Below are 15795 nucleotides of genomic sequence, written 5' to 3'. Positions count from 1 at the left end.
TATGAATTACATTTGGCTAAGTAATTGTTGAATGGAGTTGTTTTTTTGTAATTAATTGTTACTCATTATGATCACAGTATGGTTGCATTCCCTTATTTTGATTTAATCATCAACTATAAAGGCAAAGTGGGTAGAGTATATGATGTGGATCCAAATATGTATTGCTACATTGATGCTTTGAAAGATGTGACTGCAACAGTCATCTCTCACATTACTTGTAGTAAAGCAATAGCTATGACATTGCATTGTGATATACCTAGTTTTGAGAATAGGAGATTAATAGAAAATGATCTTGATGTATTGGACATGTTTTATGTGCAAGGTAGAAATAAAACAATTAACTTATATGTAGATATTGCATATTCTATTGGCATGGAAGATGGTAAAGATAGAAATGATGTTGGAGATGGAAATGGTGGAGGTGATTGAGTACATACTGTAGATGTATATGAAGAGCACCATGAGGACAATGTCCATGGGTTTAGTGATGAGGATATGGATTGGAATGAAACTGTTGATGATGAACATGAATCAGATGGCACTGAGAGTTTGAGTGGTGAGGGTAATGAGGAGTCAAATGAAAATGATGATGATATACTTAGTGATTACCATTCTGGTGATGATGAAGTAAAATATTCGAGCAGTGATGATGTATTTGATGGTGAAATCAGATGATGAGGAGAGTTCTTCGTTAGTATGTAAATCGTTGATATAATTTTTGTGTATTCCTAATCTAATCCAGTCGTTTTCACCGCAAACAGAGAGAGAACAATTTTGACATTACTCGTATTTTACGAAATTTTGACTTACAAACAAAATATTATTTTCTGCCCAATTTTTTACTTCTTCATTTAAAAAAAGAAATGAATTAAAGGGGCTAGTATATGGGGGCCACTTTTTGTTTGTAATGATCCCTCGAAAATGTTTTTAATTGGGGATATTTTGTGACATAATCGGTGGGACATCTTTCATTGCAGAGTGCAAAGAATTTTTTCCCCATTTCTACTTCTGCAAGTATTCCCCCCAGAGTTTGTCTCTGTTTTTCGAAGGAGTTTTCCTCTTAGATGAAAATTCTCTACATTCTATGAAATGGCCCCCTTTTCTATATATAATGTCGACTTGCTGTTAGAGAATGGAGTTTTGCTATATTTGGATGATAGATTCTCCTGTTGGTTCTAGTGAGATCAAAAAATCTGTGGTTGGAGGTTTGGATTTTCTTTGTACATTGAACCATGGCATAAAGGTGAGGGTTTCCATCTTCATAGAGCTCCCTTGCGACAAGTATGCAGTATGAAAGATAGACTAGTTGGAGAAGGGATTGGAGGAGCTCTAGGAGTTGTTTTTTTGGCAAGGGCATTGTGGGTAGGTAAGGAAAACATTCTTGGCATAGAAACAGAAAGAGGCTTGGCGAGGCATTTTGTAGTGGTAAATAGTAAACTTACACTAGCCGTACAAGGGCTCCCTATTAGTTAAAAAACTTGGTGTGAGTTGGTGTTGTTGGGGGTGCACTGTCACGACCCAAACCCGCCCCTATAGATTTAGCGTCGTAACCGGCCAGTAATCCTAGGATTACCAAAGGCCTCTAACCTGAAAATCATATAAGAGAGGGGCTGCGAAAACAAATATATAAAATACATCGTCCATTGAGCTGTGTAGACATACATAAGACAAATAATTTCAAACTTTATAGATATATATTTATATAGTCTCATCCACATAAATCATACAACACTGTACAGGTATTATAAAAAGGGACTTAACCTAGTGTATAAACGAACAAAAACAAAACAAAAGCATCCTTAACATGATTCACAAAACTTGACTTCTTCAAACAGGAACCTCCCTAGGAGGCATGGTGGCTAACCCAAACTCTCCAGGCAGCAGCTTAGGCCTGGTCACGCGCCTGCTCACCTACATACATAATATACGTAATGAGCGAAAGTCCAATGAATAATAACAAAGTAAAATGTTAAATGAATGATGTCACATATCAAATTCAGAAAAACATAAACAGATTCATATTCTTATTTAGAGTTCAGAGACATATACTTATTCAGTTTCACAGAGGATCATACATGGTACACCCATTAGCGCTAACAGATCAAATACAGAGCATGAAAGGTCATACTTGACCAGTTCCATTTAGGAACCTCCAGTATCGGGAACAGATAACATACTTATGCCACAATATTGTTACCTCCGGACGAGGGCCATGAGACCATGGTATTATTACCCTCAGGCAAGGGCCATGAGACCATAGTATTATTACCCCCGGGCAAGGGCCTTGTGCTCATAGGCCTCGGTATTGTTACCCCCAGGCTAGGGCCTTGTGTTAAGGATGCCACGAGTACTTGTTAGAAAATTGGACAATCATTCATTGTACAAAATATAACATTTCATAAAATACATCTTATTTCATCATACAGAAAATAAATAAAGTTGAACATAGCTTTATTAAGTTATTACTCACAGGTGGAACCAGAAGCAGACAGATAGAGTAAACAAATCAAATGGCTTATGGTGCGTGACCTACACAAACATAACAGATACACATATTGAAACACATACCCGGATAGTACTTAACTTATTTCATTTAGTTCTTAGTGTGTTTCTAGTCCTTATCCTCATTATTATGTCTTAATCATGGCCTAGGAATGCCTAGTGTGTTTCTAGTCCTTATCCTCATTATTATGTCTTAATCATGGCCTAGGAATGCCTAGGATGCAATGAGGGTGCCAAAACATGCTGTTCAACACTTGGTCAAATTTACTAAAAATAGGGTCCCTGTTCAAGCGTATCTTCCTTTGCTCGAGCGGAGGGTCAAAAACAAGGGTGGTCGCTTGAGCGCAACTTTCATTGCTCGAGCGGTCTATAAATTCTGCAAAAGTATTGGTTCCTTGATTTTTCTACTTGACGCACGCTCGAGGGTCGCTCGAGCATGAGACTAAGGTCTTCACTCGAGTGTAACTCTGGTTGCTCGAGCGGTCTACAAAACTTGTAAACTTCTGGGAGCATGCATTTTATGCTCGAGCCAACTTTTGGTCGCTCGAGCGGAAGTACAAAACAAATAGTGGTTGCTCGAGCTCAGGATCTGTCGCTCGAGCGGAGAAGCAGAATTTTGGAATTTCCAGATTTGCTTCTTAGCTTCAAAACTCGAATTCAAACCAACAAATCATGTTCTTTTGGGCCCAAAGCTTAAGGAAACATGTGTAAACTTGGAAAAACATTGGGAATTCAAATCATTTCGCAAAATCAAAGCTCAAAAGCATGCCAATTGTTCAAAATCAAATTTGAAACTTTGAAACCACAACATGTACGCAATGGTATGGACTCCAACGTTCTAAAACATGATCAAATGAGGTGTTTAACTCAAAGACATGTTGAATTCTTAGAACAAGACCAAAAAGAGGACATTTAAAAGCGAAATTCTTTGAAATCAACTTCTCAATGCCATGAACTATGCATGCATGCATGGTTTGAGTTAATTCTAGCTTAATTCTCTTGTCAATCCACCTCTTTCACTTGAATTCTTACATGAATTAACTCAATTACACACTAAGGGTTGGATTTCTTACCTTAAGTGCTCAATTATGGTTTATGCAAAGATGGTTTGAGCTCACAAGTCAATTATTTAATTTCCCTTTCAAGTCTCTCCAATTCTCGAGCTTAGATGTGAAGTTCTTGGTCTCCTCTTCTCTCTCACGTCTAGTTGGCTCAAAAGGTTGAAGATGAGATGAGTCTAAGTGGTGTATAGGCCTTATATAGGCTTGATTAGGGTGTTTAATTAATTAGGCTTCCCACTAATCAAATGAACATGAATTATTCTAATTATTTCGTTCCAAATCAAATTTCAATAAACTTACCATAAAATTCTAAAAATTCTAAATAACACAAAAACCAAGTCAATTTCGTGATCATATGTCGATAAGGCCTTCAATTCACAGAACAGAATACAAAAGCAAACAAATATTTCTACGATAGATAGATACAAATGCAAACAACATATAACACATGCAATTAACACAAAACTTCATCTTAATTACTTATTCGACATTCTTAATCATGGTTTAACAGTTAATCACAGGTCGAGATTGTTACAAGCGCTGTATTAATATTACCAGCGCCCCCCCAGCCCTAATCTGAGTCGTCCATTCATCGATGATGGACACGTGTATGATGTAGTTAAAAGAAAGTCACACCCGGCCCCAAGTGTGAATGGTGTGAGTATTTTTGATTCCTTTGTCGGGTAATGCTTTACACGTGTTGCGTTTACAGCAGTTTGTGTGATTGTAAAGTAAATATATTTTCAGATTGAAGCCTCGTTTGGGAACAGGCTAATTTAGTAACTTTTTGGCTATTTGGCTAAAATATGAGCTAAAAAAAACTAGTATGTTTGGGATGACTTTTTAGTTTTTTACGAAAAGATGTGCAAAAAGTAGAGAGAAAAGAGAATCTTTGACTTTTTGGTATGGGTTGTTGGCTTTTTGGCTAATTTAGTAACTTTTTGACTTTTTGGCTAAATAGGAGGGTTCCCAAACGAGACCTGAGTGACATAAAGCAAATGCGGGAAAATGATTGCGCTTTTGAATTCTTTTGAATTGGGAATCTTCGTCCTTACTCATGGGCCAATTTTACTATTTATTTGGTACCAGAAAACATTTTCCTGTGGAAAGGAATATGCTTTTGCAGTGGAATTGCTATTGTGGTGACGTTTTCTGATACCTTGTTGCATCCCTCTTTTTCTGTCTTTTTTTATTGTTGATTGTATTGGTATACAATGTTGTACTGCTTAGAAGAGTATCTCGAGAATTACGGGCAGTTTACTCAAATGCGTGTAGATCATTTTTTGACGTGGCAAATAGGACTGTGGGAAAAGAGCCGGCAGTCAGTTTCAGCGAAGTTTGTTCGTGGCTTTCTCATTTTTGTCCCTCACTATCTTCAAACCAGTCTGCATTGTATACTCTCTCAATTATGAAAGAGAAGTAGCATTAGAAAAGGGAAAGATTTTTCCAAATGTACATAGGTTCAGAGCTACATTGAGAGACTATACAGTGCAGACTAGTTTCAAGATAGTGAGGGACAAAAATGAGAAAGGCAGAGTGACAGCCCATTGTGTTGCTGAGGGATGCCCTTGGAGGATTCATGCATCTTTTGTTCCAGATGGGATCACTTACAAGATCAAAGCCTTGGTACCTAATCACAGATGTAGTAGGATGAACCAAAATAATGAAGCAATATTAACTTGGATTGCCAAGAAATTGGTTGACATTTTTAAGGATAATCCACACATGGGGTTAGATACTATGCAAGTGAAGCTTAACAAGCTGTGTTTGGAATTGAGGCTTCAAGAATGCAATTATATAGAGTCAAAAGGAGGTGTAAGGAGGAGCTAGAGGAGTTGGAAGGTGATCATGGGAGCCAGTATGTGTTGCTACCAACATATGTTAAGGAAATTAAGAAAACCAACCCTAGTAGCTTAGTTGTCATAAATTATGACCTGCCTCCTACCCCAGTCGCAGAAGATAGAGAAGAACCAGACCCTATTCCTCAGTATCCATTGTTCCAAAGGATCTTCATATCATTTGAGGCAATGAAAAAAGGGTTTATTGATGGATGTAAGCCCTTCATAGGGGTGGATGGTTGTCACTGGAAGGGTCCTTATGGTGGAGTGTTAATTTCAACAGTTGCCTTATATGGAAATAATGGTTTGTTTCCATTGGCATTGGCAGTAGTAGAGGGTGAATGTAAGGATAGTTGTTCTTTCTTTTTGAAGAATTTGAGAACAATCACTACAAAAAATTAAGGCTCTGTTTGCTTGTTAATTCAAATCAATTTTCAACACGTGAGATCGCGCATGACGTTTGGATACGACGTTCAAAAGTTGATTCCGCGTGTTAATTCAAATTACATTTTGAAAATCTATTTGGCAGCTTGTATCTCCCTTTCAACGTTTTCTGCCTTCTTCATCGTCTCTGCAACTTTCACGTGAACCTCATTTACATCAGTCCTTCAGATTCATCACTGGTGGCTTCTCTGTATCAAACATCCGTACTTCAGATTTATCACGGGTGGGTTTCAGAAGTCAAACTCATTTTATAAATAATGAATCCACCCAACCCGCTTTGTACTGGTATCATATTTCACAAATCGACTGAGTTACGATTTGTGCATTGTGGACGATTCTTATTACGGGCAACTAAACAACGACGACTGCGAAGTGAAATTACTCACAAATTTATTTACATATTTTGTTATAGGGAAATTATTTGAGAAATTCATCTTAATTTATTTTTATTTTTTTTTAGGTCAAATTTATCAAATTTATTGTCGAATCCGACGAGCAAACAGTGGTACATTCAATCAGTATACACATTCCATCGCCGGTGATAACTATTCAACTCCCACTAATCTGGTAAATAAATCCTTCATCCTTCATCTGTTATCTAAAAATGATTTCAGACGAGTCGATAAATGATTTCATTCTTCATCCTTCATCCTGAACTGTTTCAACTTTTTTGTTCTTCAAGAATAGTCAGTAAATCAATCTTCATCTGTTATGCATAAATGATTTCGAAGAAGTTGAAATCAGTTCCTAAATGGTTTATAAGAATTTGTAGAGGCGTATTTTCCATTTCAGATCGGTTGTTATTTTAAATTATGAACTGTTTGAACCTTTCATCGATCAAAACCTGAAACGGCAGTGCCTGGGACACCCGGCCGGTCGTCCCCCGGCTCATCCGACTAGTCGATCGGCCAGTCAACCAGCCGGTCCTCCCACCTCTTCTGGTTTTGTCTTCCGGTTTTCCATTTCTTCCTTAATGGTTTGAACTTACCGGTCCTCCCCTCAACTGTTTGAACCTACCGGGCTTTTTTACTAATTTTTTTTCCTTAATTTTTTTTTTACTGATTTGTTTCTTACTATTTAAACACAATGTTAACTGATTTTTTTTTATTATTTGTGGTTATATTTCTGCTATCTGAATGTTTTTTTTTGTGGTTATATTTCTGCTATTTAAATTCAATTAATCTGCTACGTACTTTTTTCCTCGAAATAAAATCATCTGTTCTTTTTCCTTTATTTGTGTTCTCCTTCAAACCATTTGGCGCTGTTATTCTTGTATATCCATCGCAGACTACTTTAAAATACTTTGTTATGCTTGTATATCCATCCCAAACTAGTTTAAATATAATTTGTATATTTATAGATGGATGGAAATAATTCCGATGACAATGAGAACACTAAAATGTGGACGCCCAGAATTGAAACAAAATTAATAAAAATGTTGAGAGATGAGGTTAGAAACAATCAAACAACGGGCCGTACTACTTCGTGGATAATTAGGCATTGGAATCATTATGCAAATCAGTTGCACAACATATATGGATTTTGGTATACAGGTGTCAAGGTGCACCAAAAATATCAGTGATTGAAAGCTGATTACCAGACATTTAAGCGACTACAGGCACAGACTGGTATGGGATGGGATCCTATTATAGGCACTGTTGTTGCACCCGATGAATTTTGGGATAAGGTTTTCCATTAATCTGTACTATTTTCTAATTTTATTTTAAACATTTCATGATATATACAGTGCTTAATTCTTGTTTTTTAATTGTTGTAGGCTAGTAGAAATGTGAAGAAGTTTAGGACAAAAGGGTTTGAATATTTTCAAGAAATGGCAGAAATTGTTGAAAATTGTTGTGCCACAGGGGCCCAGTCTCATGCATCCACACAAGGACTCCTTGACTCAGAAGAAGAATATGACATGTTAAATAAATTTTGGAACGCTGATGCTGGTGAGAGTAACGCTGGTGGGAGTAATGCTGCTGAGGCCATTCCTGTTGACTTATTCGGGGATGAGTATATGGATCCAGCAAAGGGAAAAAGTCGCAAGAGGGGCCCTGCAACCAGCCAGACTGACAGTGGTCATTCCAAAAAGTCACGGTCAAGTGGGTTTGATGATGTGTGCGCAACTTTCACATCCCATGTACAAGCCAAAACAGGACATTCACGTGCACGAGAAAATGAGACTGAGGTTGTAAGTGCAGGTGGTGATGATTATTCCCTTGATGCATGTCAAGATGCATTGCTTGAGCTTGAGGACATACCACCGTTGCAGTACGTTAGGGCATTGACACTGTTCAAGGATAAGGAATGGCGAAGGTTTTTTATGCGCACTCCTACCCATTTGCGCCTAGCCATGATCCTCACTTTGTAGTGAACTGAGAAGTTCTGTTTTGCTTGTGTTAGCAAATCTTCTTGGCTGAACTGTTTGATGATTTCATTATTACTGATTTGGGTTTTATTATTATTTTTTTCATTCCATCATATCGTCTTTCCTTTTCTATATTCGTATGTTTTTGTTTTTTTTTTTTGAACTTTTAAGTGTTTTTTGTTATATTATAACTATGTTCTGTTATTATAATATGACCATGTGTTAAATAAATTTTGTTTTCCTCTGAATTTTACTGTTTCACCAATAACGCTAATTGTTACAGCATCAATAACATATTTTATAATTATGCTTTTACTGTGATGTAGACAAAGGCATATGTCATCCGACAGAGAAAACAATACAATGGAGCTCTCATCAGAGGAGGATGAGGTTGTTGATGATTTTATGGATTTTTTGATGATTGCTTTAATGCATGACCATATCAACGCGTCAAGTAATTGCCGACCGCAGCGAACGTGTCCATTCAGAGGTGATGATTACATCTTCGGCCTATTAAATGGCCATCCAGAAACAATGATGAACGTTATGCGAATGGATGCACAAACATTCATTTTATTGAAAGACACTTTACTCCATAATGGCTTTATCGATACTGAACATATGCATATCAGTGTGGAGGAATCGCTTGAATTTTTTTATACACTTTTGCACAAAATGATCGCCATCGAATAATGACAGATAGATTTCAACACTCCATGGAAGCAATTTATCGACACATAAAAAATTTTATGCAGGCATTGTGCAAGCTTTCATCATCGGTTATCAAACCACGTAACCTAGAGGACATACCGAGAAAAATTTTAAATGACAGGAGGTTTTTTCCCTGGTTCAAGGTACGAACAGTATGACTGTCCTGTAAGTTTGTTCATATCAATAAGTGTTAATAAATACTATTTTTTTTAATTATGAAAGTAATATCGAAGTTTGTTTCGCTTTTAATATCAAACAAATATCTGTCAATTAGGATTGTGTCGGTGCTATCGATGGCACATTGGTGGATGCATGGGTCCCTGCTTCAAGACAAAATACATTCCACGGTCGGAAAACAACGGTATCGCAAAATGTACTCGCAGCTTGCGACTTCACTATGTTGTTCACATTTATTAATTCTGGATGGGAAGGTAGCGCTCACGACAACGCTATTCTGGTTGACTCTATTACACGAGCTGATCTACAGTTCCCACACCCACCCAATGGTGATTGTCCCTGAATAACATACGGTACATTTTTTTCCTTGTCTATTTTTGTACATATCAATTGACAGAACTGTGTATTCATTATTTACATGTAGGCAAGTACTATTTAGTTGATGCTGGTTTCACGAACATGCCTGGATTTCTTGCCCCATTTCGGTCTCAACGGTATCACTTGCAAGAGTTTCGTGGCCATCGTTATGCAGGACCTAAGGAATTGTTTAACCATCGACATTCGTCATTACGCAATGTCATAGAAAGAACATTTGGTGTTTTAAAGAAGCGCTTCCCAATATTGCGGTCCATGCCAAATTACAAGTCTACACGACATGGGCCTTTCGTGATTGCATGTTGTGTAGTGCACAATTGGATTCGTTTGCATGCAACTATGGATCCAATCTTTATGGAAGCTGATAATGAAATGGTCGCAGAAGCAGAAGCAGACGGGCTTGTTAGAGACCAAGCTGACTACGTTGACATGTCACAACATGGGTTAACGTCCCAATCGAACGTTAGGGATGCAATTGCTACTGCTATGTGGAAAAACCATGTTCACCATGCATAGAAAAGGGATGTGAACAAGGGAAGTGAATATCGTACTGACTACTAGTTATAAATGCGTAATTATTTTACTAATTTCAGTCATTATGACACTGTTACTACATAACTTCACCCAACCATCATTTCTGTGATTTACTTACTTCTTTTATCTTCTTATAGGATAACTAATACTGAGGACAACGATTGGGCTAAATGGCAATGAAACGAAATAAAACACAAACATCATCGCATGGGCAATGAAGATAATGGCTTTCTTAGTACATGTGTACTTAAATATGTTGTTCATGCAATGTGTAATATGCAATTTTATGTATAGTCTAGCAAAGACAATTAAATATGTTGTTATTAATATGCAATGTGTTTCTTAGTAACTTTCATAAATAAATATGTTGTCATTAAATTAAATGTGGTAGTGGCAGATGGGTGGTGGGTGGCAGAAGTTTATATTAACTTCTTTTTTTTCCTTCTCATTAAAAAAAAGAATGTTTATTATTAAATATTATTAAATTGTAACTTGTTTTATTTAATTTCAGAACATTAATTTAATTTTATAAATTAATTGATGCAGACAAATTATTTAATAATTGTGTAATTTTTATTCATTTTATTCAAATGAAGGATTTCGTAGACATTTATGAAGTACTATTTATTAATTTTTGTACAAATAATTTTTTCAATGCATAATCTTTTACACAGATTGTTATAACATTATAACTATGTAATTAAATGATTCAAAAAAAAAACCCCTCGTTGTTATTCATTACGTGAATAGAAAAGTTTATAACAAAATAACAAAAGTAAAACAATCACAACAAAACTCACCAAATAAATAACCAAAACAAAAAAAGGGGAAAAAATATAACCACCATATCTGTGAACCATTTTACTTGATTTTTAAACAAGTTAAGCATCCTTGTCAGGTGGTGTTGGAGGTGGAGGGAAATGCTGATGGTACAACTGAGTGACTCAATGGTCAATCAAATCAATGGGGTTCCTTGCCAGTTCAGCACATCTCTCTGAGTCTACACGAAACTCACCAAATTGATGAATTAGTGAGTTCTGAGCAGTGGCAATTTCATCAAACCGAGTACCAAATTCATCGAACCGAGTAACCAATGTATTGAGCTGATTAGCCATTTGTTGTTCCCATTGTAGGCCCTGATTGTACCGTTCTTGTTCCAAGGCTAAATAATCAGTCCAGTAATGGGGTTGTTCATTTGGTGGCATGGCATTGTCATTGGGTTATTCCTCATCAGGTATTGGTTCATTTTCAAGATTAATAGAGCCTATCAAGGTGTTAGCACCACCAGCTCGGGTCAGTGTATACTCAGAAATTGGTGAAGTGATTCTGATCCATCCTTCACCTTCAAGGTTCACATTATGGGCTTTGGAAATTATGGTTAACAAAGCTCCAAAAGGTAGTGACCGGCCACTCAGAGTATCCAATTTTGCAAGCATCATTTCTTTTAGTAATATAAAGCATAAATCTAATTTTTGTCCAATTTCAAAACAATATAACAAGTAAACTTGAAAACATGAAACACTATTATAATGTCCTTTTTTGGGAGTGATATTTTCAACTATCCATCGATGGAGAATACGAAGGTGAGGTTTTAAATGGCTGACTTGTAAATTAGTGCCGCTAAATCGATTGTCACAAATTGTGGTATAAACCTGAGTGACATCATCAACAATTTTTTCTAATGCGGCCTCATTTTGAAAATAATATTGTAAATCTCCTGTTTCGACTCCAATAATTTGTGCAAAACGACGGAGAGAGAGTGTGATTCTTTTCCCCTTAACATAAGAGATAAGACTGAACCGTTCATTTTGTTGGTCACCCGGTGTCAAGTGAACATAAAATAATCGTAGAAGACGGGGATATATCTTATTTGGTAAATTATTTAATGGTAACCATCCCATTGTATCTAATTTGCCAAGTAAGAGTGAATCATATTGAGAAGGTAGTTTTACGTTTCTCCTCGTAACAATTGGTCGAGTAACGAAATGTTCATAGGCTTGTTCATGATGATATGTTGCAAAATCATTAGTTGGATAGCCATTATGTTGTTGCTGTGGTGGTGGTACAGGGTTTGAGGATTCACCAAGTTCGGGCCTGGTTCGTTTTGTTCTTGGCATGATGACTGTAAAAGTGAAAGAAAATTGTATATTAAAATATGTGAGAGGTAAGAAAAATGTATGAAAAATATATCAACCATTAGTACATTTTTGTGCATACAAACTTATTTTTATGTAAAAAATAAATATAAAAAAATTTGGTGAAAAAATTTAATTAGGCAGATGCCATAGAAACAGATTTTTATACAAAAAAAAAAAAAATCATAGGGAATGATATTTCTCATTTATATTAGGTTTGTTTCATACAATTTATTATAACTTAGAAACTGATAATCAGAAAAATAAATGATAGTGTGACAAAATTAGAACAGAAATCAGAAAATATAACAGATGAAAATGGAAAAGATATGAAACAAAGCCAACAGATACGGAGGTGAAATGGTGACTGGGCCGGGATGATCGGCCGGATGTCTCGTGGAATGACCGGCCAGTAGATCGGTGGAATGATCGCCCAGTTGTCCTCCTCTTTCCCTCCCTCACTCCCTCTGAAGCTAATGCCTGAAGCTAATATGAAGATGAACTGGCATCAAAACTAACCTGTAAATTATGGAAGTGGAGAAGGAGGACCTAATGAGATGGTGGATATGCTCTATTTCTCTAATTTTTGTTTTCTGATGTAACTGGAGAAGGTGTTTCTGAGATGGTGAAGTTGGTGTGGTAAACGGAATGAGATTCAGATTTAATAGAAAGGGTGAGGTTCAAAAGGTTCATGTTGTATATTTTTTTTTATTTACTTTTTATTTGTCAAATATTATTTGTTTTTAATATTATTACTTTTTTAATGATATCACATCCGTGTACTGAGTACACAACTACAGCCTCTCCTTTTTCTTTACCTCAGCGTTGAACACACAGCTATGAAACAATAGGGGGTAGGTAGTAAGTAAGTGAAATTACTATCTTACCCTTTATATTTTGTTCTATGTAACCACTTTCCATTTAAGTCAAGAGGGGCATAATAGTCATTTGGTATGTCAATCCCCACAATTATATGAGCTCAACGGGTGCAATACTGCATTGCATTTCTGTTACCACATCTGGACGAAATTCATAACATGTAATAAATAGAAAAAAAATTGATAATGTTTTGTAAGATTTACGTTATGATTTGTATTTTAAAATATTAAATTTAGTGTATTTATTCCTTCTTTATTAATATGTATTTTCAAAAGTTGTTGACTTTAACAAAATGTTAGAAAAAAATTAAAAACGTATTTTACAAATGAATTGATAGGAAAATTAATTGGCAGAAAATAATTGACATAGGTTTATTTTAAAATGAAAAAATTATTTTGAAAAAACAATTATTCAAAAAAATTACAAAAAAAAAAAATAATTGACAAAAAAAATCAATTTTTAATTTCAGTATTTTAAAAATAGTTTGATTATTATTGTTGATAAAAAATATGGATATCGATATATGAGTTGTGTGTTTGATGATTAATTATTGGTTGAATTAAGTTTTGAAAACTATTTTCAAAACACATCACCAAACAAATTTTCACCTTTCACATATCACATCAAACTTTCAAAACTTAATTCAAAATACGTCTTCAAAACACAATTCAACACTCTATTTAAAAACCATAACCAAACAAATTTTCTACACTCAAATCATAATTCTACAACCCACAAACTCAAAATACAACTCATACTCTCAAATCACATTTACAAAACACAACCAAACGCAGGCTAAGGTTTTAGAAACCAAAATTTAAGGACAAAATTATTTTTTAGGGACCAAGTAGTTTTGTTGCGAAAAGTGTCATTTCATATTTTTAGCAACAAAAATTGGACATTAGTGATGAATTATTATCCTTTTGGGACCAAATTTTTTGTCTCAAAAAATAAACTATTTTGAGACCAAATTATTGTGTCCCTAAAAGTCTATTTATTAGTGACATTTTCTAAATTTTGTTGCTAAAAGCCTTATTTTGATTTTTCGAGACGACCTTTTAGCGACTATCCTCATGACGATAGAAATTGGTCCCTAAATGCCTTTTGTAACAAAATTTTCACTTTTAGAGACCAAAACATTTGGTCTCTAAAACTCTTATATGTTGTAGTGGATCATAGAAGATGCACTGCCTTCTAAGCCATGGACCGTCATGTCTAATCAACAAAAGGTAATTTACTTACATATTTAACAATTGCTTTACTTACATAATGCATTATCCTCTATTTGAATACTTTTAATGCTTACTAATATTTCGTTGTTTGTGTGTATAGGGCTTTGACAAGATTATGAGTGACATTATACCAGAGGCTACTCATAGAAGATGTTGCATGCACTTGTTCAACAATTTTAGAGCCAAATTTCCTGGATTAATATTGAGGAAGCAATTCTGGAAGGCTATAAGGGCATACAATCAGAGGGAGTATGATCAGGTTGTGCAGGCCATGAAGGACATATCAAATGATGCTTTCATATGGTTGCAAAAAGGTTACAGTTGAAGGAAGGTCTAGGCATGCATTTGATGGTAGGGTAAGGAGTGATCACATCACCAATAACATGACAGAGTCCTTCAACAATTGGTTGGGAAATATGAGATGTCAGCCAATTCTAACCATGTTGATGAACATAAGGTGCAAGTTGATAGGTAAGTTTCAGATGAGATATCAGAAGGCTCTATAATGGAAGTCTAATGTCACTTTGAACATCAAGAAACAGCTTGAGGTCACACTGAAATGGTCAAGTTATTACAAAGTAGAGTATGCTGGAGGTCATGAGTACGAGGTAAAGGATAATGAAGAGATAAATCAAATTGTCCATCTTGGCATGATGACTTATGTATGTAGAGAGTGGGAATTATCTGGCTCCCATGCAAACATGTTATGGTTGCAATTTGTCATAGTAGATTGACCTTAGAAGATTTTGTTCACTAATACTACTCTAAGGAAACTTATTTGAGAGTCAATGGTGGGATAATACATCCCATATTAGACCATACCATGTGGACCCTTATACTTGGGGACCCTTTGCAATCCTCACTTCTGAAAAGATTGCCAAGAAGGCCAAGGAATGCTAGAAAAAGGGCTACTCATGAGCCTCCAACTGGAACAAGCCAAAGTAAAAGGTCTAGTTTATTGAGATGTAAATGGTGCATGCAATTTGGACACAATAAGAGAACTTACCAAATAGGTCTAGTAAGGGTAGGGGTGTAAAAATGGCCCGAGGCCCTAGGTGGGCCCGACCGTGGCCAGAGCCCAGCCCAGTACCTTGGGCCTGGGCCTGGGCCTTTCATTTGTAGCCTGGCCTGGCCCGTTGGCCTTGCCTATTAGTGTCAAGACCCAAACCCGCCCCTATAGGTTTAGTGTCATGATCGGCCAGTAATCCGAGATTTCCAAAGGCTTGCTTATCAGTAATACAATAATAGGGGCTAGCGAAAGCTTGTAAATAATAAAATATAACGTCCAATGAGTTGTGAGGATTTAAATATAACCAAATAACTTTCATATATGTATATACACATCAGTCCAAGCATCAAGCTTATGTACAAAAACACAACATAATTAGGGATTAAATCCCATTAACAAAACCAGTCTTAACTTCAGATATGATAACATTCAGAACTAGTCTCAGTAACGTTCAAAACAAAAGCGTGAACTCTAAACCACCCATGAAGCGTTGAAGCTTGTCTTAGTAGGAACCTCAAAGTGAGGCA

General features: G+C 35.9%; 1 protein-coding gene across 1 annotated transcript; it reads left to right on the top strand.

Annotated features, from left to right (window-relative positions):
- The first annotated feature begins 5350 nt into the window (after positions 1-5350).
- LOC145793374 (uncharacterized) lies at positions 5351-9995 on the top strand. The gene is made up of 7 exons (XM_082876189.1): positions 5351-5728; positions 5931-6068; positions 7446-7532; positions 7623-8164; positions 8543-8670; positions 9359-9433; positions 9529-9995. The coding sequence occupies exons 1-7, from the start codon at positions 5351-5353 to the stop codon at positions 9993-9995; spliced, it is 1815 nt and encodes a 604-aa protein (XP_082732315.1).
- Positions 9996-15795: the final 5800 nt, after the last annotated feature.

This window comes from Camellia sinensis, chromosome 6 (genome assembly GCF_055761805.1).
Source record: "Camellia sinensis isolate YWXY chromosome 6, ASM5576180v1, whole genome shotgun sequence".
NCBI lineage: Eukaryota > Viridiplantae > Streptophyta > Magnoliopsida > Ericales > Theaceae > Camellia > Camellia sinensis.
The sequence above is the reverse complement of the archived record's forward strand: the minus strand, read 5'-3'. Positions and strand labels throughout refer to the sequence as shown.